Consider the following 23990-nt stretch of genomic DNA (forward strand, 5'->3'; position numbering starts at 1 on the left):
GCTCAGCCCCATGATAACGATAAACCGCAGGATCCTGGATTGAAGGCCGATCGCGGAAACTGGCCTGTCGCAGAGAAAATTTAAACCGATATGCGGAAATCGGAATTTCTCTTCAAAGCTGGGAAAGAAGATTAGAAACCTGAATTTATAAGTCTCTTTAAAGTAAGTAATAAATTATAAAAATCATCGTTAATTCACCGCTCAATTATAATCTTAAAGGTACGGGGTAGATATTATTATATACTTTGCGAAACTTGAAGCATCGAGTAAAAAAGTCATCAGGAACAATAGTTGAATACACCTATCGCGATAATTAATAGTGAAAAATAACCAATATTATACAGAGTCTGCGCAAAGATTTGAGCAAATTTTTCGCAACGTCGATCATATTGAGAAATTTCCTCTCTATTTTGAATCGAATTCCCAACCATGAATATTCGATGACTGTACGACTCTTCCCGCAGTTTTTAATCCAAATATTCTAAACGAGATGCTGTAATAATTGATGTTTTTCTTCAATTTTCGGTGTTTTATTTCCACCAAATTGATCCAGTCCGCTTCACCGAGGGGCCGAACAACCGTTTCAACCCTTCAAAGAGACTCGCGGCCTCTTCCGCGACTCGTTCACCAGCTCCATCCACTTAAATACACAACAATTCCCAAAGCACTCTTTACTTCCAAAGATTACACTTTTCCAGTCGGTTCATTCTGCTGTTTGCCGAGCAATTAAAAGCCTTGTTAAATCCCTCCGAATTTCCCAACGTGCCGATCACTCGCAGACGGTTAGTTGGATGCGCATCCGAAGCCACAGCGAATGCCAAATATTCTTTGGTCACCGTTTCGCACCATGTCTGAAAAATTGAGAAATTTATTTTGCAGCCGGCTTTCTTACGGTATTCGCAAAAGCCTCGTAAAATGGCGAAGAGCAAGCCAAAATCCAAGCTCTCACTAATCCAACAATATTTCCTCGTCTTTTTGTTCGCAGAACTACAGGGTGAAAAATCGAAGGGAACGATCTAATACCCCATAAATACCCCAAGATCAACTCTGCTAAGGAGTTAAAAGTCCCATAAACGCAAGTTCCATACAAGGCTGCAATCATGTGTCTACTGTGTTTGCAACATATTATCATGACCATCCTGACGATAGTGTGTTTAATAATCGTCGTTCCTTTGGTCCTGTATCTCATAATCCACTTTTCGATGTCAAGTAAGGAGGGAAAAGAGCCGGCGAGTAGTTGACCGAAATAAGGCGATATGCGCTGAATCGGGATGACAAAATTGTTCCAATTTTCCCCCAGTTTGAATTCAACTTGACGTTCGATTTAGAATTTCTAATGTGATTTCTCTGATGTATGGTTAACACTTTCAACCAAAGTTGGTTCGATTACATAATACTAAATGGCGAGGAAACTGTTTGCCCTTTTTGTGTTTACGAACACTTTGTACACTGTAATTACTTACTGGAACACAGGACTTTACGAGTGCGTAATGCGTGTCTTAATAGTCACCTTGGTCATGGGCTTAGTCATTTTTTCCTACGAAGCGTACGTTGATTATTGCGAAACGGACTTCTAACAAAATCATGAAAACCCAGGTTGTGTGTGGTCATGAAACTCATATACCCTGATTTAGATAAGCACCGACTCATCGTCATCGCAACAATTTTCATTCAAGTTCACGTTGATTCATTTCTGACTCATTTACTCATGAGTAATTTACATTTAAATTATACACTTAATTCTCAATCAATCAACGAATTTAAACTATTATTATAATGACCGTATATTCGTTATCACTTATATCGTTACATAAGCTCATATCAAAGTATAATATTTACTTTAGCGCTGTGTAAATACACCGAAATTATTACGTATATTATTCTGTGTGTTATGAATTAGTTGTTCAAAGCCGACTTATCAAATGTTCAGGAACATAAAATGGACACGTCGAAGTTCGTCGAGTGTTCGACGTTTGAATTGAACTTTACGTTGATGTTGGAAGTTGCTAAACTGTATCGCGCAATAATCGTGTACAAATATAGGAACAAAAATTGAATAAACTTTGAAAATAAACAAAATGCGCGTCAATTTATACGCATAGATATATTTATACTCACGTTTCCGAAGGATATGAAAAAAAGCTGATTATGAGTGAAAGATTCAAGTCCCAAGAGTCGAGGTAAGTCTTCATTTCTCTGTTCCAATCTTTTCTTAAAAATTTCGTAAGATGCCTCGAGACCAGTGGAATCGGCGATATTTTCTCCCTGACTAAGCTCACCATTTGCCTGAATAAAAACAAATTATTAATGCAAACAAATTTCCATCGATCATAACTATAGTTTGTGATTTTTTAACTCACGTAAAACACTTCAGACGGCGTTGATATTTCATCGATGGTATAATTGTTGTACTGATTGATGAAACATTGAGCTTTTTCTTTGAAAGCCTTAATCGTACCGTCCGACCACCACTGATTGGCATTTCCTGCCTTGTCAAATTGCCGGCCTAAATTTGTAATGCGTAGTAAGAAAAGTGAATACGCAGCCCCATTGCGACCGAGTAATTCGATGCTACGGCAATTTAAAATAAGATATTCATGGGCGGAAGGATTTTGGACAAAAAAAAACTCACCGACATCGTCAAATCCGTGGGACATCTCATGGCCAATCACAGCTCCGATGGACCCGTAATTTAGAGAACTAGGAAATAAAATAATAAATAAAACAATTTGAAAAAAAATCACAAGACGAGAAAACACGATCAGTTTATTTCGGTATGAAAAAACTTACTCTGGTACTTCTACGCTGAAGAATGGTACCTGTAATATCCCAGCTGGAAAAGCTGAAAAATAAAATGTCTACGTGCAACAACCGAACAAAGCACAAGGTAAATATCACTCGAGATATTAATTTAAAACAGTGATTCTGCACTTACTCAACGAATTTAAGTTGGGATCGTAGTAAGCATTTATCGTTATCGGTTCAATCGGCCATCTAGATACGATAATTGAAACAAAAAAAGTTGCGATTCACATGAAATTTAAAACCTCTGCAGTTCAGAGAAAATAAGCAGTTCACTATACTCACGCATTCTCATCAACGCGGGTTCCGTAATTACGGAACTTCTTCTTCTGTTCGTATTGTTTAAATGTCACCGTATTCTCAAAATGATCATCTGTGACTAATAGCTGTAAAATAGTTGAAAATTTTTAAAAGAAGCATGTTTGAGAAGCTTGCATGGAAACAAAAAAAAACAGTCTCAATTCCTACCCCTTTGTAATAGTGTGTAATGGCAGTTTCATTATGATACCAATCAGGATGACTGATGAATCGCTTCATTGTGTGAAGTTTTCCTTTGGCAGCGACTTTCGTTGTCTCATCCATCCAAGTTGAGCGTGAAATTTGCTCTTCAAACTCTTTCTGCATCTCTGACACAATGTTTGATGCCTTTCAACGGATGCCAAAAGAAAGAAAACAAGTGTAAATAAGTGCATGTAACTTACCAATTACACCATGCGTGTGAAAGTTAAAAAGTTTTTTTATATATATATATATACAGAAATAAGGAGCTCTTACGGTTTTCTTAGCATCGCCGGTGACAAACTTGTTTATGTACTGATACGAAATTGCATGCTTCATATTGCTGTCGCTAACACACGACATCCACCTACGTAATTTCCACAATTGTTGAGTCAATAAAAATTAATAAATTACGCGACTATTTGAAACTGATGAAACTCGAAAGTTGCTTTATTTAGTCAGTAACTTCGATTCAAAGGAAAAAGACAAATGCACAAGTAAGAAGAAGCTCAAATAGCAAGGCCACAAACCTTTTCCTCTGCTCTTTCATCCCAAAGACTTTCTTCTCAATCTCGAAAGTAATGTTTCTCATCTCCTCCGTTGTGCTTGGCAGAAGTGAGTTAACCATTCGCCAGTGCAGATAATTTACTGAAAGAATTGAAACCACGACGATAACAAGCACTGACGATTTCCCGCAGTCAAGAATTAAAAAAAAAAGACTGATTCTCTCCCTTTTCCCTTATCTTCACACGAATGAAGTAATTGTTAACCGTATATATTCGTTTTACCAATTGTACGCGGGGGTGTCTTGTCCAGCAGCGTCGCAAGCTTGAAGTAATAGTCCACCTCCATGACGATAATTCTCTCGGTAAATTCGACGTTGATTTTCACGTCATTGAACTGGTTCTGTACGGTCTTCAACCAATTCACCTATAGAGCCATCAGAATAAAGTAAAAAGAAACGATCACAAAGGGTGACTGACAAGTCGAGAAAAGCTCTAATCGATTTAGTTGCTCCCCCCTCACCTTCGAAGCGAAGGTCTTCGGCTGGGCGTTGTTGTACCAATTTTGCAAGTGCTGAATGGTCATGGGATTGTAGAGGCGATCCAAGTCCCTCCTCATTTCATCTGGCGAAGAAATCTGTCGGCAATATTTAAACATGGAAAATAAATCGTGGATCAAGGAATGATCGGTATAAGTTCTAATTAATTTGACTATTTCGTGCCTTAGCCAGTTCCGTTTCGAACTTGACAATGGCCATGGCGTCCCTCGAAACCCGTTCGCGTGGTAAGTGATAGTTTCTGGACTTGGCGAACGCCAAAGCCACGTCCTCGACGTACTTAACGTAGTCGCCAATAATCCCGGAAAACCTTTCGTTATCGGTAAACATCGGCCGGGGAAGAATGGTCGAGGCTTGGTCCATCTGGAATAACGGTAAATCGTCTCTTGACCTCTTAAATACTGCACGCAGTGCAATTTATCACGTCTATATTTTGATTTGCTTATGCTAATAGATCGTGCGACGTGTTACCCGTCAGATGTTCGATTCCTGATGCCGGTGCATGAAGGTCGACTGACTATATAACAAGACAACTCACGTAAATTGAGTAAACGCTGGCATTCTTCCAGTCCACATCAACAAATACCCCGTATATCGAGTCCGTGTCGTATTCACGGCTGTAATTTTCTTCTATCTGTTGCCAACTCAATCTGCTGCTCCGCCGCCTCGAAGCGTCAAGCATTATTGGCCATCCACCGTTTTCGTCAAGGATAGCCAAAATCCGATCGAGCCCCTTTCGCTCGATCGCATCTACGGGTCCAATTTTATACGTTATGAACAATTGTATAGTAATTAAGAATTCGGATGCCTTTTTTTCGTCGAAATACTGCGGACGTTATAATGTGTATATTTGAACTGAGCTTACCTGTGTTCATGCAAGCCTTGTAGGCCGATTTGGCGCTCTTGACAGGCTCTAAGTCAGATTCGGCAATATCCTCCTCAAGGATTTCTGTAGGGCCGAAATGAGAATCGATTAGAGGCAACGGAAAAACGATTTATGGGGTCATAGAATTCAGTGCCCACCTCGAACGCGCTTATTTAGCATATCCGTTCTGACTGCAAATTGGTCCCAACTCGATTCGGTGGGTGGCAAGGGATGGGCGGATGGCCACCCCCCGCAAACGAAACCAAAGAAATCTTCGCAAGGATCAACTGTCGCGTCCATGTTCGTTATGAAGTTTTCAGCTGGGGAATACCACATTGTATAATAAAATCAAGCCTTTTTTTTTATTTACCATTTATTTGACTTTCAATTACCGATTTAAGCATATCACTAGTTCTCGGTAAACAAATTACTATAGCTGCAGTTGATGATAATTGTTCAGCTGATTATTCACGCGGTTTTCTAAACATTTATTATCGGTTCCATTGAAGACAACAACGAGCATCAGGGCAGCTCGACTAGCCTGAATTATAACGATTGATCCCAAAACTTCCCGCCATTCCCGTTACTTGCGAGAGTAAAATACCTTGGACATAAGATATTTATTTTCACGATCAACTCATACGTGGCTAAACCGATTTTGGTTAAAAGCTGACCGATTGTCTGTTGAACGTGATCAAACCATTCGATCAAATTTCACTAGAGTTGGTCGTCCGGTTTTTAAAATACCGTCAAACGACGAAATCAGGCATGGCTCGACCGATTTTGTTCGAAATCTAATCATTTCGAAATTGGAAAAATCACGCAGATTGAAACGAAGATCACGGTAATCCGTTGGTTGATTCTCGATGTACATCCGGACGAAAAAATTACCACCTAGTTAGGCGTCCATCTGAAAATGGGCGGACGTGATTGTCGAGACCTCAAAACGTGCATGACTCGTGAAATCCCAACTTTTCATTGTCAAGGTGATTATGTGATTATATAGTATAAACATCCCATCTCAGAAGAGCGGGAACATGAAAGCGTTGAAATAACTCCGTGATGTATTATATCCATTTATGATTTGACGATTTACACCAGCACTTAGACCGCTTGGGGAGAATGAATTTTGAGGAATTAGCTTAATTATCGCATCGATAAACCAGCGGAGTAAATACAAGATGGAGAAAACTCATTTCAATAGGCGGTATATGAATGTACCTCGGAATATACGTTACGTAGTGCAAACTGTGAGCGTAAACACAACCGGACGAATGGTCCATTCGCAGTTAGTAATATTCACAGATTTACATACCCGCAGCATTGCAATCTTCAGTTTGGCAGATCTTAATCGATTGCTGATGATTTTCTGACGGCGACTTTGTGACCTCGTTAGCATTAAAATCCGCGGGCCGATGTTTGCCCGTGAAATTCGATACTTCATCCTGGTATTTTTTTACTATAAACCACGGTACTGAATCCAGATATGCCTCACGCTTGTGAATTCTCGCTGTCAGGATCGTTGAAGGCAGCGCAAGACAGATGCAGATACCGATGCTACATGGCAGGGAGAAAAGATTGGGAAATGAACACGTGCAGGGTATTCTGATCAAAAATGAACCTCGCGACTCATATTGCTTTGCTAAAAGACAAGATGGAGTGTCGAGAAGAAATTATGTTCAGAAATTATAATAGTAATCTTCAATTTTTTCCGCGTGAAATTTTTATCTTGAAAGTCTTGGGAATCGAATTTCGAGCGGAAACTTGGTTTTTGTGGTTTGGATTATAGATTTAAAAAAAAAGGTATATCTGGACCACAATGTACGTGTACAGATTGGAATGGGATTGGAAAAAATCGGTTAGTAAATACGATTTCGGAAAACGATTTAAATGGTGTGAATAGTTCACACGGATAATTCGTCTTTCAAGTCATGCCTACGATTTTTATCATCAAGTCTAAGAGCGTACGACGCTTACGGTACCTGATTCAGGCTAGAGCGCGTTAGAATTGGGGAATCTAGGCTAAACTAGAAATCTATCTCGAAACAAATCAACTTTATTAAATGAATGATATCATGTATAGTCGAAATTAAAAGTTTTAATATTGTGAGACAAATCAGAAACTATAGTGTAGATAGATAATCAGTCTGAGATTGTCAGCGGAAATGAATATTTTTTCAAAAAATGTAGAATAGATTTCGCCTGGGATTTGAAAAAAAAAAAAAAAACTTTTAACGAAATTAATGAGAAATCATCAATGCCAAATTTTTTCGAAGGAATACTTTCACTAGGAATATTACTTGAGAATTACAAGTTTAGTCTTGAGTACAGCAACGATGAGTAAAAACTATCTTGGATAGACTGCTGCATTCACAATAGCAGACTCCAAATTATCTGCAACTTTCAATGCACTTCTTGTTTAACAAGTGTGAAACTGTTTGTTAGCTGATTGATAGATAGATGCGAGTAAATAAATTGACGTATATAATAGCTGAATTTCTTCTATCACTGAATGGCAACCAAGTTAAATGAAATATGGAGATGGAAATAAGCTTAAATTATATTTATTATTAGTAAATCTTCAATATCGTTAAAAATAAAATTCTATAGTAACACAAACTTGCAGTTATAGTGTCTGACTGCCTATAAAAAACTCTCTAGCCAGTTGCCCGATCAAACTTGTGATACAAGTGAGACTCTGCGTGAAGCTTCGGTACAAAATGATGAAAAATTTGACAAATCGAACTCTATCTGACCAAATGCATAATCGCTAACGATAAAATTCGGTGTAAATATTTCAAGAATAGATTTTATATAGACTTACGTTAAAGTACCGAGCAGCATGGTGATCCTTGCGCTAACGTGACGTTTTAAAGTCTGATTATTACAGGTACGCGGGGCTCAACCGGGCCCAAGAAAAAAAGAAAGAAGTTTGTCGCCGTCAACGGACGTCTCCACGCTCCGGAGTGCAGTGGAAATAATCAGCGTTTGATACCTTCATATACGCTAGTTTTATGGTTCGCCGACTGAGCAATCTGCGGCTGCCCTCCTACGACTCACACTCGGCTCGCACAAAGACGGCAAGATTTCGTGCAAAAGTCGAGAGCAATGTGTATTGGTACATACACATTATACACTGTCACTCGTAAACAGTATACATGCAGTATACAAACTCAACGTCGCGTAACCGATAATGATAAGAGATATTTCAACGCGCCAATGCCCTCAACGGCCGGAAGTTTTTGGAAAAACAAAAGTACCTACGTTCGTTTGGCAGTCGGTTTTTGCACAGTGTTTAATTTTGTAACCGTACATATGCTAAACCGGCTTATTGTAATTAGCTGAGAATATTCTACCGTATCGTAAAATTTCTGTACACAGCACGAAATTGTTGTACTAGGATATAAAACCTGTAATTCCACTTTTTTAATTATTTTTTAGTGATTATACTAAGATGAGTAATATTAACGTTACCAAATTATACTATGAAGTATTTTATTTATTCTGTGATCGAATAAAAAAAGAAGAAACTTACGGTTCGATCTAGTTACTAAAGAATTTTTATTCACATTTTTTGAAAACCGAATAATTCTTTGACGAAACTACCTTTAATTGTCACAATAATTACGGTTCTGTAATAGATGTATAATGCGAAAAAACTACTAGGATACAAACTGAGTGAAAAGAAAACAAATTTAAACTCAATATGATTTAATCGACAGGCGATATATACTGCAATTATCAACCAAGTTTGAAAGAAGGTGTTGTGCGAATATTCCGCTGTTAACAAATTCAAAATTGAGGCGTAATTACCGCGTCCGGCTGAATTTGCGAGGACCATAATTACGGCATAATTAAATTCGAATAACTTTACGAATAATTTGCAGGAGCATTTAAACGTAGATTTTTCTCCAGGAAACGATAAATATTATCAAGGCGAGTTTTGAAGACCAGAACTGGGAACCGGTGATGGCGCAGCGTGTGAAACGAACGGTTATCCTTATCATCGACGATACGGACTTCCGGTTTATCCCACGCAGCTTCGTCTCCTCTCCCCCATAATAATATGCTGTATTACAAAAACCCCGCGGAGATTGTAAAAATTACAACGAGCTACTCTGCCTAGAATCGCGACGCAATTTCTTTAAATAAAATATCAGAAAATAAGTAAACACCGCATATTGACACGCGTAATATATCGAACGAATTTATTCAGCTATAATGCAATCTCTGAACGAAATATTACTACGATATGCAGTACGAAAGAGAAGGAAGAGAAATTCCGAAACAAGTAGACATTTTTAAAGTATAAAATAAGAAATTAATTCGTCGTGAATTTGCAAGGAGAAGAAGAAACGGAATAAAGCCAGAAGCTTAACCAGTAGCGCAAGTCCTTTTAAGCTCAAAGACTTTGACGTGAGGATAATTATAAAAGGTTATTATCAATTGTGTTCACGTGTATGTATAATATATGTATAATACATAATCCTTGTGTACTTCATAAGCATCATCAGTTATAGTTTATTAACAGTGTTACACGCACAATCATACATAGAACAACGTCGATCGGTTACAGATTTCCTATTCTCTTGACTTTTCGTGTGTTTCGACTCTAAATGAAAACTTTCAGATATATACGAATATTTAGAGTATATAATGGTAAACAAGCCCGTCGTTATCTGTATGCTATGTCCGTGTTGTGTGCTCAAGTGCTCTTTGACTTGAATATCAAAATTCTTAAGCCACTTTACTTCGCGAAAAAAAAAAACTATAACGAAACGCAAGAAAAAAAAATCAGTCATTGCAAAAAACTAATAACTAGTAATAAACCCAGTGCAGTAATACACAGAAACGAATACGTCGTATTATACACGGTGAATGATAAATCGTCAATTGCTCACTACGTGTCTCGTCTAGTGTAAAAAATTTAATATCGATGTACACAACTCGGCAAGTAGTTGACAACGCTTGACAATCATCTAGTAGAAAGTTTATGCATTATACTCTATAACGCTTGCTTTCACCGTTGCAATTAGAATCCATAAATAATTTTTTTAGTTTACTTTTTACAACTGTATAAATACTTGAGATCTATGTTTGTGATTTCCAATGAATCGCAGTTTCGTTATGTTTGAACATCCATTACCACCTGCACTATTCTCTCTTTCTCTTTTTGTTGTGTTTCTTATCTTTTCATTTAATTTAATTTATCTTCATATTTACTTATTAGATAAATGTGACGCCATTTCAATTTTTTTCTTGAAACATGTGATTTAATATTAGCGGTTCAATATTAAAGCCATATCATAGGAAAACCGGATCCAGAGTTCCATTTCATCATTATAATTACTTTTTTTTTATTTAGAATCAGATTTCAAATCTTATACAAAACTGGTTTGAAAATCGAAATGTTCGATACATTACCATTATTATCATTATCGTTATTAATATTTTTAGTGTTTCAAACATTAAATTAGGAAAGCAAAATGAACATTATAGTTGATTGAATTCTCTATCCTCTAAATTTTCATTAGGACAACTAATTTTACATAAATAAGGGTAAACTATTTATAACTGGGGAGGAGAACAAGACCGGTAATTCATCCAATGACCCGGTAAAGTTCTCATTATACAATCTCGACATTTTCAGTCGCCTACAATTCTTACACGCTATCGCGATTGCTGACAAAAATGCCTGCCAAATTAATATAATTTGTTTACACATAAAGGCATGATGAGACAAGTACAGTCGCGATGCCCACATCGTATGCATAATTATAAATTACGAGAAAGATAATAGCAATAGCAAATAGAAGAAAGTAAAAAGAAAAAAAACTTTTTTGAAAAATAGCGAAATGAAAACCGACTAAACTACACGCCGATGTAAGAAAATTTCACATCTAACGATAAGCATTTATCGTTAAGATCACTAACCAAAATTATAACTATATACTACCCAAATATGTTTAACAATGATTGATTCTTGTGAATTAACTCTTAACTTGAAATTTCAACGTGGAAGCTGCTTTGAGCACAACTTCGATAATGTAATCGTCACACTCTATACTTTGCATCTAAATAACGCGTATTTACCAAAAGGAAAGGATTATGATTTATTATTATATGTGCAGTATTGTATAGCTTAAATTCAGTTCGAAAACATAAAGTCATTGCATTGCAGTTTTTTTCTTTTTTTTTTTTTTTCTTTTTACGTTATCTTGCAACCGATGAAGAAATTGCAACATGAAGTTAGTAATTACTAATCACTCAGTTCAAATAAAAGTTGTTTCCAAAAATTGGAATCCTTCAAACTGGATCGTCTATACTTTTTGAAAACATGGCGTCGTGAAGTCAGAAGAAAAAAATTTCAATCGCACTCGCGATCTAGTAACTAGTTGAAAATACAACATAGATATAGTTTCATACTGTGCAGGCAATAAAAACGTGATTTGACCATCAATATTCTACAGCTTGATGTATTAGTTGATCGAACGCATGGGCTAAAATCGCGAAGTGGACCACGAAATTTAATCATGGCGACCACTAACACGTCGTCTGCTGTTACGGCAAATTTAATTGATATGAATATCGAGCACAGAACTATATCGCTTAGAGATAATTTTCGACACTTTTATAATGCATGTATAATTTGTTTTTTGTACACCAACTTCGAATTATGTATTTTATAACCATTACATAAACAATACATGAGAATCGCGAGAGAATTTTTTTCGCCAATTCCTAACAACGCCATTGATAAGTCCAATTCAAAAACAAAAGAAATAAATATTCATGTACATAATTTTTTACCTAATGGGGTCAATTGTGTAACATGCCCTGAACAGACTTCAGATTCGTCGGACTAGACATTTGTTTGCAAAGAGACAGGCACAATTTGGCCAAGTGTATATAGTTAAAGTGCGTCTTGGATTGGGGTAAATCTCCGAAGCTTCGCATAAGTATGGACAATGCATGTTTGTTACAATTTTTTTCAGATTTTTGTTCTAATCTTCATCTTATTTCGGCATAAATACTCACGCATCGACATTCATTGATGCTGCAGGTACGCATACCGATATTGTGCAGCATGCATACAAGTTATTCAAAATTCAATACACACAAAATTTCCTGCGGATACCCGATGTGTACTTAATAAAGAATCCTTAACTATTAATAATACGAATATAGTAATACGCGATGCTTATGAGTTTACAAGTAATTATCCTATCTCTATATGACTACGCAGCAATTATACTTATACTTATATAAGAATCGCGAAACGCAACATTTACATTGTGCACTTATTTTATTGTTAGACAAAGTAGCAATGCAAGGCATGTCATCAGATGCACGGAAAAAGAATAAATGTTGAGAAAAAAAAACGAAATAAAAATTCAACTAGAACAATCATCGTCTTCAGCGTCGATCGATGTTAAATTTTTATTTCAATTTCGGCGCAGTGGTTCTACCTCCAAAAACGAGACGAGTCGTATTAAGTTACGTAAATTATATAATATATTATTATTATATAAGTATAAACCCCAAATTTATAACTATGCCTTCACTGCCAAGCAGTTCTATATCTCTTCGCGTGTATAAATTTGGCCGCAGGTTTTTGCAGACAGATATAACATGCATTATTGAAGTATACATTACGAACAGGTATTTCTTAAAGTATTACCCGAATACGTATAATGTATTCATACATGTTGATTTAGATGCAAGTCATGCTCATACATTTACGTATAGAATCATAGCAGTAGCTTATCATGAATTGAATTGTGATGTAGGTAATACAACTACGAGAATTTCGAAAAAATCTCCACTAATTTTATGCAAAGTATACAGCGTTTTCGATCAATAATTATTTCAGTATATAATTATAACAAATTATTCAAGTATTGTATCATATTTATTATCTCACAATGAATTTCTTTCTTTTCTTTTCTTTTTTACTTCTATCATATATCCATAAGGTACATATCCATTGTCCGTTGAAGCATCATATACCTCACAAGTTTGCTTCCAAGATGACCTTTCGTCAATTATAACTGTTACCAAAACGGATAATTGGTCTGTTTGGATATTAAACTTTCAAGAAGACACAAAATTTAGAATTTTGCTTCTTCAGCAACGCATGACCTAACTTGCTAATGCGATAATATAGGTTCCCTTCCATACCTTGTATTATCAACCAGTAAATTTTACGCGGTAATATTGGAAAAAGGAAAAAAAAATGAACAAAATAACAAAATGAGGACTAAAAAAAAGTCGCATAACGTATGTACAATTTAGCACATCTAAATGTGATTACATATATTCACATTAAAGATTATTCTTTTTCAGGTTGAGTCATAGGGTCATATACATCAGAGCTCAATTCAGCCCCTGCCGCGTCACGTAATTTGGACAAAAAAAACTAATACAAAACACGGATTTTTGTTCATTTTCTTTCGTTTTTTTTTTTTTCTTTTTTTTTCTTCAATCATTGGATTGGAAGTGCAGGGGGGTACTGTGCTTTAGTAGTACGTAAAAAATTATATTTCACAGTAGTCTCCTCTTCTTCTCTACGGTTTTCGGTGTACAAAGGATTGGTTAAAATTTATTTCAAAATGGATCTGAAATTGAAATAATTTTCACCGCACCTTATAATACAGTTTAGATTTGTATACAGGGGTAGAAACAAAAAGAAAAATAAAACAAACAAAAACTGTCGACCATTCTATCAAAAATACCGATACACATCACGTATAAGTAGAAATGCAAGTAGTTATAGACGTGAAATCAGGTAGCGTTCGTTAGAATATAGGTGCGTTACTCTAATGCACCCTGAAAGCCCGTCGCAAAAAATCTCTTTACGGTGTTCTCACAGCGTCATTAGGAATATTACGTAAATGCTGATTTGTTTCGGGGGCATGCCCGACAGTTGTAAAAAAAATGTAATATTTTTCAAGAAATAGGACGCGTATTTATAAGCCAACACTAATACCGAGAACAGTAAGTGGACAGGCTACAGTTCTATGAGTGGTTTGAGATTTTTTACATAATGTTAAATGACGAAAGTTTGAATTCAATTCAATCTTTATTATTGATCGTGTGATTCAACGCGAAGCCATTATTACCTAATACATATTACTATGCAGTATTGTTCAGATTATAATTTGAGCGCGTTAAAAATCCCAGTCAAGTAATATTGCTGGACGATTTCAACCTTTCATCACTAAAATCAGTAGGAAATCTTAAGCCCTACAGATTTGTGTTATTTCTTTATCTTTGTAACAGCTTGCTCTGTGTCGGCGTCACGGCTCTTGAAAAATAGCACTTCTACATATGAGAGAAATTCGTACATACCCCCTTCCAATCAATCGCAAAAACTTAAACAGCGTTGTGATAGAAGAAGGATGATAGTTGTTATGGCAAATTTTCTTTTGAACTACTTGTTAAACCGTGGTGGTCTCCTTAATCTCGGTATTAATTCAGTTCTAAGAGCTTGCGCATAATTCGGAGCCGCATACTGATCGGCGAGAGTAAGCGGGCTCTGAAGACTTTGTATGAATAAAGGCGAGTCCGTTATTTGGCCAACGCTAGCGGCCTGATACTGATATTGACCATTGGCCATATCAGCAGTAGGGTAATGATTGGGTTGTACAAATTGGTGAGTGCTATCGAATTGGGGATACGGAAGCGGACTTTCGGCAGAAAATTGTGGTATGACTGAATTGACGTTTACAGGCGTGGGTGTGAAACTGGCCGGGTCGTAAGCTTGGAATTGATTGATTTGACTAAGCTGCGGCGTAGCGTAAGGAGGAGATTGGGGGAACTGTGATGATTCTGGAAAAAGTACGCTGGCCAGTGTCTGCTGAGGAAAAGAATCTGGCCTTGGATACTGAGCGATGCTGGTAATGTTGGCCAAACTTTGAACATTTGGTATATTAGCGATCGGCGAGCCACTGTAGCCGTGGTAAGTCTGCCTACTATGTTCTAATTCCTTAACGCTGTTCTGCAACGAACTTGCGACGCTGGATTTTTGCTTGTTAATATTACCCGCTCCGATATCTGCGTTTTGCTGCTTCATTCTGGCTTCCGTCAAAAAAGGATGCCTGACGTTAACGATGCTCTGCGGTGCTCGCAGTGGTGGAAAATTAATCTGACCCATTTTAGGGACCAAGTTGTGCTGCTCCAATGCCTTGTTGTGAACCGTCGTAACTGCCGTTGTTGTTGTTGCTGTACCCGTGGTATCATTGCGCGAGGATATGTTACCACTAGTCGTTAAATTGTTGCAATCTCTTTGCAATACTTGTTGTTGTTTTTGTACACTTGTCGTTGATTGATTTGTATATCTCGATTGAGGGAGGTTTGCGTTGCCAGTGTTGTTATTATTCCTTGGCTTGTACTCTTGATGATTAGCAGTGCTTCCTTTACTGTACCCGTCTGTATGGGTGGAATAATTCTTATTCTTTGTCTGAAACTCTCCGTATAATTTATTTACACCGTGATAATCTTTGGAAGAATTGTCAATTTGATTTTTCAATGACCGAACATTTCCATGATTTGAGTTCAATGTTGATTGACTCATTCTGCTATTTTTTCCCATCGATTGATCACTTGAGTTTAAATTATCAGAAGTTCTGGTATTTCGTTTCAGCATTTGCTGGCTCTTTGATGCCATAGAATTGAACGGTGTGTATTCATTCGTGGTTTGCGTTCTGACTACTTTGTTTTTAGTACCTCCATGATCGGATGACAACGATGACTTGTGTCCAATTTTATTCTTGTCTAAAACTTGACCAACTGTCAATTTCTTTTTAAAGTCTGCATTACTATTTTCGATTGCGTTTAGTGACGAACGTTTTGGTAGTTTGCTATCGAGAATACGGTCGATAGTGACGGCTGGCAGGAGCAGAGCGCTGGCTCACTTCTTAGTCATGATTTTCAAATACTCAAGGGCATTCTGAGCCGCACTAGCCTGAGCATCTTTGCTGGTAACACCGCATCCGTAACATACCGCAACCGGTAATGTCGAAAGCTGGACCAAGCATTGACACTTTCCTGTAACAAAATCAACATTTTAAGTGATATTAAACGTTTCCACATATTACAAAAATGTTTCAGCTTTCTGAATCATATGAGTACGTAATAGAAGCTGGGAAAAAATATACAATCTGTAAGTGTTTGTAACTATATGATAAGCATAATTATCAAGATTATTATGCAATATGCATTCGACGTGAAAATTTAACCATTGACCCTACAATTAAAGGAATTTCTCCAATGTAATGTACCAAAATATGATTGTGACTGCTGGTACAGGAGTTAACTTTCTACGCAGTGATGGCATGTTGTTTTATTTTATGCTTTATTTTTTTGAATGGTTTGTAGAGTGACACAAACACATTGAAAACTGGCGAATAATACTGCTGACTAATTGTAAGCCTGTGTGAGTTTGCAAAGAGCATCCCATGTATTCTCAAGTGTCAGTCTCAACTTCTCATTCCTACCAAAAGCAGCACATGTTCCTGCTGGAAAATTTACTCAGATGGCCATTACTGCAGCTAAAAAAAAGCTCCGTCAAGATATCAGTAATGCGTTAAAGAAGATAACCACAGAAGAGAAATTGAGACAAGCTAAGAAAGTTCACGAAAGGGTAAGCAGTCTCATAAGTAAAATATCGTACTTGCTTATAACTTCAGTTTCCATTTAGAGGTTAGAATTGCAGGATTAAGTCCCAATATTTTTATTTACGTTTACTTATCAGCTTGATTATTAACACCATTGTGAGTTGATGAGACATTTGAGGGAGAACTGGCCTAAATTTCAAATTGTTCGATTTCAGTTATTCAATTTGCCGGAATATAAAAAAAGCACGAGAATCTCGCTATACCTAAGTACACCAGAGGAATTAGACACTACAAGAATATTGAAAAATATTTTTGAATTGAAAAAATTGGCATTTGTACCAAGATATAATGGAAAAACTATGGAAATGGTCAGACTCTCGTCGATGGAGGATTACGAGAGTTTGCCATTAACAAAGTGGAACATCAAACAACCCGTTTATAGCGATGTAAGAGAGAATGCTCTTGAAACCGGTAAATATCAACACAATACTAGAGAAGAAGCGAAAAATAATTATGATTCATATAAAGTCTTGCTGTTTAAATCATCAGATTTGTGATGCTGAAAAGACAAGGAACAATAACATCATTTAATCAAGTAATTTCATTTTCAGGGGGGCTCGATTTGGTGATACTACCAGGTTTAGCTTTCTCTCTAGATGGTAAGTTCCCGCTATACGTAATGATACACATTATTACTTCGTCATAAAGATCAAAATGCTATTATTCGTCTGCCTTCATGCTTTTCAAATTTATAGTTTCTGGTATCAAAGATAATTACTCTTTTTTAAGGTCACAGAATTGCACATTGAAAAATTCTGATGTTTCTAAAGCATTGAACAAACAGATTTTCACTTTTATCCAATGTCTTTGCTCATTCCGGCATTCGGATATCTTTTATTTTACAACAAATACTAGAGATTTGGAGAGTGGAAGACAAATGACAATGATAGTATTGAATTTTCAATACATTGATATGTACGAAGCACCATGATTTCATTTCAAACTTTGGAATGTTAAAGGGAAACGTCTCGGTCATGGTATGGGATACTATGATAAATTTCTCCACTCCTGTAAGGAGAAATCATGTAAAATGCCATACTTGATAGGAATTGCATTCAACGAGCAAATTAAAGAAGATATACCAACGACAGAAGAGGACGTTAATCTGGACTTAGTACTCACAGAACAAGAAAATTGAAACAAAATAATAGCTCTGGATGTTACAAGTTTTACATCAGTTTTCAAATATATATTGATGTTTTCAAGTTGAGGAACTTTTTATCAAATTCTTCCATTTTGTAAAGCAGATACCAGTTTAATAAAATTCCATGCAATGAGATTAGAGATTAATCTTACACACAATACTAAATTCACATAGATTAAGATAATCATACAATATACCTCTGACCAATCTTGATCGGAACATTAATGTCGAATAATTGTCTACTAAGGGTTGATCATTCAACAGGTAATGCGTGATGAAAACTGAAAAAATTCATTCAAATCAACTTACCGCTAATGGACTTTTCTTCGATATCAACGTAGGTAACTTCGAATATCTGCTCAGAGGCAATCTCTTGCAGGAACTGGACCAGATTGATATCCCCATCGTTTAAACATGTATTCTGCAGCAAATAAAACTCTATAATAGTAATACAAGAATTATCAAGGCTTGCGATAAACTGAGAATTCAATGTATTGCCAATATACACAATTGTATATGGGAATCGATTTTGGGACTGGGTAAACGGTTAGACGTATTATATACCTATTTGTCTATTAACATACAGTATTTTGAACTGTGTTATGCATGTGGGAATTATTGAGGCAGGAAAGCCGAAACTTGTGAGACGAATTGTATCTAAACGGGAAAAATACGAACCTGTAGTTGACAAAGTTTAACGCCTGTGGAAGACTTGAGGTTCTTGTGGAATTGGGAAACCTTGAGGCTGTGGGGAGGTGTCAGTGTTGATATTTTGCTATCTTTCAAATCAGCATAACGAGCGCTCATATTCGCATTTCTTTGCACAATCTATAACGGACAACAAAATTATACAGAGATGAATAATATATTCACACAGGTAAAGGCTTGATCAGACTCAGTAGTTTCTTTTTCTGTGTTCTTCTTTCTCTCTCTCTTCTAAATTTGCGTAGCAATAATATTAGTAACATAACATCAAATGAAGTGGAAATGATCCAAGCATAGTTAGTTAGTGCAAATCAAAAAATTACCTCTGATATTATCACAGAAGGCGAAGAAAATTTGTCCGTTATAGATTCTTATAACAAGAAAGATAGAAATATACCAACTGGCTATGTCACTTCCACTTCGCTAGCCCCACACACACACTTGAAATTCATTTTTTATCTCACACTATGCAATAAATAAAAAAACTAACTCATTTATTTCTGATTCATATCCGAATGATTTCATTGGAAAACAGACACAACTCAACTCACATGTCATTATTACCTCAGGAACTATACTGTGTATACATTTGCCTTCTGCAATATCTTATGCAAACATTTTAATACTGTCACTATTTTTAGAAGACTAAGCATTTCGCTTACCTCGTCATCGTCAATTCCTGGACTCTGATTGTTCTCAATTGGCGTATCCCGCAACGTGCGCCACATCTTGTCAGCAGCCTGTCGTTTAGCAAGTTTCTTGCTTTTTCCAATACCAACTTGTCTGTACTTCAGTATAGAGCAGACAATGGTGAATTGTCTTTCGTGAGGTAGCCCTTCCTCGCCTTCCATGGTGTATTTTGGTGGAGGCCAGTGATTAGACATGCACATTTCTTGTAACGAACCAATCGGATTTCCAATGACCTTGTCTTCCCCATAACTTTGCAGTTCCTGAAGATTCTGACCCCTGATATAACGTCACCAATTACTTTATTCTCTGAATCCTTTCCTAGCGCACGAAGGCAACATCTTTCAAAATGAACATTGTGGAATTGCAAAAATGCAGTGTACTTACTCAGATATGCTGTTAGGCAGTGGACCCTCTGATGTTTCAGTGTTTACCCCAATCAGTTTGTCCAGGACTGCTTTAGCTGCAGCGTGTTTTGCCTCCTTCTTAGATCTCCCAGTCCCCATAGCTGAAATGATTGGATCTGCTTCAATCGTGCAATTCTTTTCGAGTGATTTTATGGATTCGTTCCAAGAGTGCCAGGAGGCAAACATTAATGTGTATATACAGCTTGGCATTCATTAACATCTGATTTTTTTCAATTTGAATAATTCTTGATTAGTTGAATGTTTGTTATCGAATTCAACTTTGCAAGGTGATTATAATTTTCGATTTTACTTATTTTCATTTCGTCTTATATTCCAATTATTCTTTCACTGATTCTACAAGAGCATTGAAAAGTGTAAAAAAATTATGACAAAGCTTCAGATTAAATCAGCGTGAAGTGATTTTTTATTTTGTACGTGAAAATAATTAGGAGTATGACAAACATCAAATATGTATCAACTTTAGTGTTGAATAATTTAGTAATGAACTGTATTGGGATAGAATATAACATGATTGAAAAAAATCAGCGCTACTTACAATTTCCATTACAAATGGAAGTGGTGAATAGATATTTCAATCCGAGCTACCATGCTGAGGAAATTGATGTCCAATCATTCATTACATGAAAATAACACTCTCGTTCATTCATACTGGTTGATAAATGTATGAGATAATTGAAAATCATATTAGTAGTGACTGTGAATTATATTTTCGAAAAACTGTAGAACCACCGCTATCATGCTTGCAAAATTAACTTGCATCAATTATTCGTATTTACTGAATTACATCAATGGAAAAACCAAACAAGAAAAAACTATTTGCTAGACCCTTGTATTACGCAAAAGAATTGAATTCTCAATTGATTACTTAAAATTTAATACAGCCAACTATTTACTTCAACATTTACACAAACTCTTAGGTGAAAAAATTTATAGGACGTACTAACCCACGACATCAGAGACAGTGACGCGATAACGGAAGGTAGGTTCATGTATGGCACCCTCTATTTGTACAAGTTCATATTTTGGAGTGGTGCCTCTGCGTGACAGGAGCTCTTGCAAAACGGAAACTGGAGTTTTAGCAGGCATGGACTTCATTTCTAAACGTGCTGCCTCGTCCAATGGTAATGCCTCGGACATAAGAGTGTGCATCGTCACACGATTCCTGCCATGACGATGTACGCTGTTAGGATGAATAGTTTGAACCCCAATTCCACTCATCATATTGGGCACGACTTGTTGAGAATGACGCATCTCATCCATGTTATTATTCTGTAAAATAAAATAATAATTATCATTTTATTGAGAAAAATATTTTGCGCAACAACTGAGCTAATATTTAGACATGTGTGCGTTTCTATTTCTCCGACACCAGGTTCAGAGCTTATTGCTCGACTAAGGTAAATTGAATTTCTTAATCTTAAAACTTGAAAACTTGAAGCATGTATAAAAATTTTTATAGATGAATCAATGTTTCTGTGAGATTGAATTGCTACCTTTCACTTTTCGATGCATTTTTTTGAAATATTGACGGAAGTGGATTTTTCAATTTTAAACATGAGCTAAAAACAGACTTTCAAATGCACAAATCTATATCTGATTTCTGACCCAGAATTGTTGTATTGAAATATCAGAATCAACACGGTTGTCTAATGCCTAACCATAAAGCTAATCCTGCAATTAATGCCAGGGGTAAGCCACATGCTTCAACGATATCCTTTAGCATCTGACTTACCGATAAGATTAGGGAGTTTAGGAATAATCACTCGACATACCGGTTCAAATATTGCGGTTTACCGAACTTTAAAACCTGCCGTACCTGGCGATTTATTAACCTAAAAATCAATCTTTCAACACTTTCGTTGTAAAAATTTTACACATCCCGAAAGGCAGATACGCGAATACTTTCCTAAATTTGACACAAATCGGGATGAGTAAATGTGGAATTGTGGGTGAAAAATCCTGCGGCGAATAGCCGTAGATATCATGCGGTATTTTTGCGAAGTGACAAGCCGTTGAAGAGCACGCTTGTTGTTTGGCGAAAATAAAGGGGATCGGAATCATACAAGTAGACTGGTTCGTTCGAAACAAACATGCGGCAAGTAGGTCGAAGGACAGAAAGTATGCTGGGTTCTACGACGAGGCGTCGAACCCATGAGGTACTTGCCGGTCATTGATCTGAATGAAAGGCGGTACAAAAATACGTGCGTAGACCTTTGTTATTCAGAGGTGTAAGCAGGTAATAAGATACCGGCGGACGGCCATGTTTGTTATAAAATTTTCATCGATTGAATCTTGAATTGGTAAGGATAGACCGGTGCGATGATGCGGGACTGTTGGAGGATGGATAGATAAAGAAAGGCTTGATCTTGAGGGTAACAGAAGTTGCAAAAGGAACGAAGTAAGGATCTAACGCCCATCGACACGCATCGTGACATCGACCGCTGCTCTCTCAAAGCTGCCACTCGTAGATGTACGTGGATGTGGATCGCGAAGAGTAGAGGTTCGACGGTGTTATGAGGCTTATACTCACAATTTACCACCAAGCAAAGTGCAGATATCCTGGCTTCTGCGGCTCGCCAATTCCTATGCGAAAAGCGAATCCCGCTTTTTGTGACCGATCCAAGTCTCACAAAAAGCTTGATCCGTTTGACGACAGAAAAATGGTTTATGGACTACCGGAGAATCCTTCCTTGTTTGCGGCTCTGCAGCAATATGCTCTCTGCTACATCAGACCTGCGCCGTGAACTTTTGCGCCGCCGGCATGCGCGCTTCGCCCAGGCACCGTACGATTATATTCTACGATTATAAGATTATAACTGTCACGATGTTCGCACTGTGAAGCGAGTAGCGGATGTCATTCAGTTCCCAAACAGGTGAACCATGGATTTTTGTTTTTTTCTGTCATTGCTGGTTGCGAATAATCATGCGTAAAACTGATTGAGCGAATAATATGTAATTCGTGCGTTCTTTGCAATCAGCGTGATCTATGCGCCGTACTCGATGCGCAAGCCTCAATTTGCCAGGGTGCCAAGTTTTGGTAAACAAAACCGTTGATTGATTACAGCAGAATCGGATAAACAGTGTATCTAGATAATTTCAGCAAAAACTAGATCCACGTGGGTGTAGGTAATGTAAACAGACTGACTTCAATGAATGTTCACAAGGATGTAGCAGGATCACGGTACTCCATGTATATACACTAATATACAGTCACGAATAACGCGCGATGTTTGGTGATAATTAAATCGCTAGTCCCGAATAATAATGCATATTATAACCATTACAATTCGCTTTTTCAAGTTACAAAATGCGGCGCAGATCGTCTTTTTTCCCACGTGGTTAGGTTAGTGAATCTCAATTACATTTCCATTCGAGGAATTCAAAAATCTAGGATCTTTAATTGGAAGTGTGACACAGTCGTGGAGAAAATGTAGAAGCGAGATGAAGTACCTGATGGCGTATTCGGACTGCACGCAATCGATTCCTCTCGCAAAATTACGTCAATATAGTGTATGAAAGAATTGGTTTAAGGATTTTTCAAAATCGACCAAATTTTGACTGAAAAAATCCAAAAGTTAACTTTCTATTATTATTTGCGATTTTCAGAACCCGGAAACTTTTCGTCTCAGAATCGTTTTTGCAGGACTCTTTTTCCGCTAATTAAAATAACTGAATATATCTACGCTCAAGGTATTTTATTCGGCTGGAAGTCGCCAGAAAATTTCAATTGACGCCTGATACCGTGTGCAATGGCAATTTTTCGAACATCTAACCGCGTTGTGCGCAGCTCGCATAGCATTTCCGACCGGTTGAGAATTGCTTCCGAGCGCGGCGCTGTGTCAGTCGCTTCCGAGCAGCCGTATTGAAGTGACGTGAGCCGCAAGTCGAGAATTCAGATCGCTACATGCTTCGACTATTCGGAACTTGACCAAAAACCGATAACTTATGTTTAAAAAAAAGGCTGTGTAACGTGATCCGATCAGTGTATTCCCACGTAACTCACTGTGAATAATATATGAACGACAGTGTATGGCCAATATTAAAAGAACGGGGTTACTGAAACACAAACAGCAGAGGACATCGAAGGTGAGTTTCGTGTATCAAGTTTTTATTCTTTTGTGCG

At 37.0% G+C, this 23990-nt stretch overlaps 3 protein-coding genes across 6 annotated transcripts; 1 reads left to right on the forward strand and 2 right to left on the reverse strand.

The window, feature by feature from the left end:
- Positions 1 to 289: 289 nt before the first annotated feature.
- On the reverse strand, positions 290 to 8332 carry LOC124405861 (endothelin-converting enzyme homolog). The gene is made up of 18 exons (XM_046881117.1): positions 8050 to 8332; positions 6541 to 6782; positions 5384 to 5545; positions 5226 to 5309; positions 4899 to 5110; positions 4526 to 4723; positions 4327 to 4440; positions 4089 to 4230; positions 3831 to 3948; positions 3577 to 3667; positions 3271 to 3447; positions 3088 to 3188; positions 2936 to 2994; positions 2791 to 2842; positions 2633 to 2700; positions 2366 to 2506; positions 2119 to 2291; positions 290 to 851 (listed from the first exon to the last, which is right to left on the reverse strand). The coding sequence occupies exons 1-18, from the start codon at positions 8067 to 8069 to the stop codon at positions 672 to 674; spliced, it is 2334 nt and encodes a 777-aa protein (XP_046737073.1). The 5' UTR covers positions 8070 to 8332; the 3' UTR covers positions 290 to 671.
- Positions 8333 to 14491: 6159 nt separating this feature from the next.
- Positions 14492 to 22633, reverse strand: LOC124405864 (RISC-loading complex subunit tarbp2-like). Of its 4 annotated transcripts, none has more exons than XM_046881119.1 (7): positions 22398 to 22628; positions 20812 to 21136; positions 19827 to 19962; positions 19415 to 19718; positions 18726 to 18875; positions 18357 to 18468; positions 14492 to 16274 (listed from the first exon to the last, which is right to left on the reverse strand). In XM_046881119.1, the coding sequence occupies exons 2-7, from the start codon at positions 21125 to 21127 to the stop codon at positions 16138 to 16140; spliced, it is 1155 nt and encodes a 384-aa protein (XP_046737075.1). In that variant the 5' UTR covers positions 21128 to 21136; positions 22398 to 22628; the 3' UTR covers positions 14492 to 16137. The 4 variants fall into 4 exon arrangements, with proteins under 4 accessions (XP_046737075.1, XP_046737076.1, XP_046737077.1 ...); XM_046881120.1 differs by having other exon boundaries at positions 19827 to 19947; positions 22398 to 22621; XM_046881121.1 differs by lacking the exon at positions 18726 to 18875 and having other exon boundaries at positions 22398 to 22633.
- On the forward strand, positions 16522 to 18104 carry LOC124405866 (5-formyltetrahydrofolate cyclo-ligase). The gene is made up of 4 exons (XM_046881126.1): positions 16522 to 16869; positions 17059 to 17314; positions 17455 to 17502; positions 17863 to 18104. Exons 1-4 carry the CDS (start codon positions 16762 to 16764, stop codon positions 18039 to 18041), a joined length of 591 nt encoding a protein of 196 aa, XP_046737082.1. The 5' UTR covers positions 16522 to 16761; the 3' UTR covers positions 18042 to 18104.
- Positions 22634 to 23990: the final 1357 nt, after the last annotated feature.

The sequence above is a fragment of the Diprion similis genome, chromosome 4 (assembly GCF_021155765.1).
Source record: "Diprion similis isolate iyDipSimi1 chromosome 4, iyDipSimi1.1, whole genome shotgun sequence".
Taxonomy (NCBI): domain Eukaryota; kingdom Metazoa; phylum Arthropoda; class Insecta; order Hymenoptera; family Diprionidae; genus Diprion; species Diprion similis.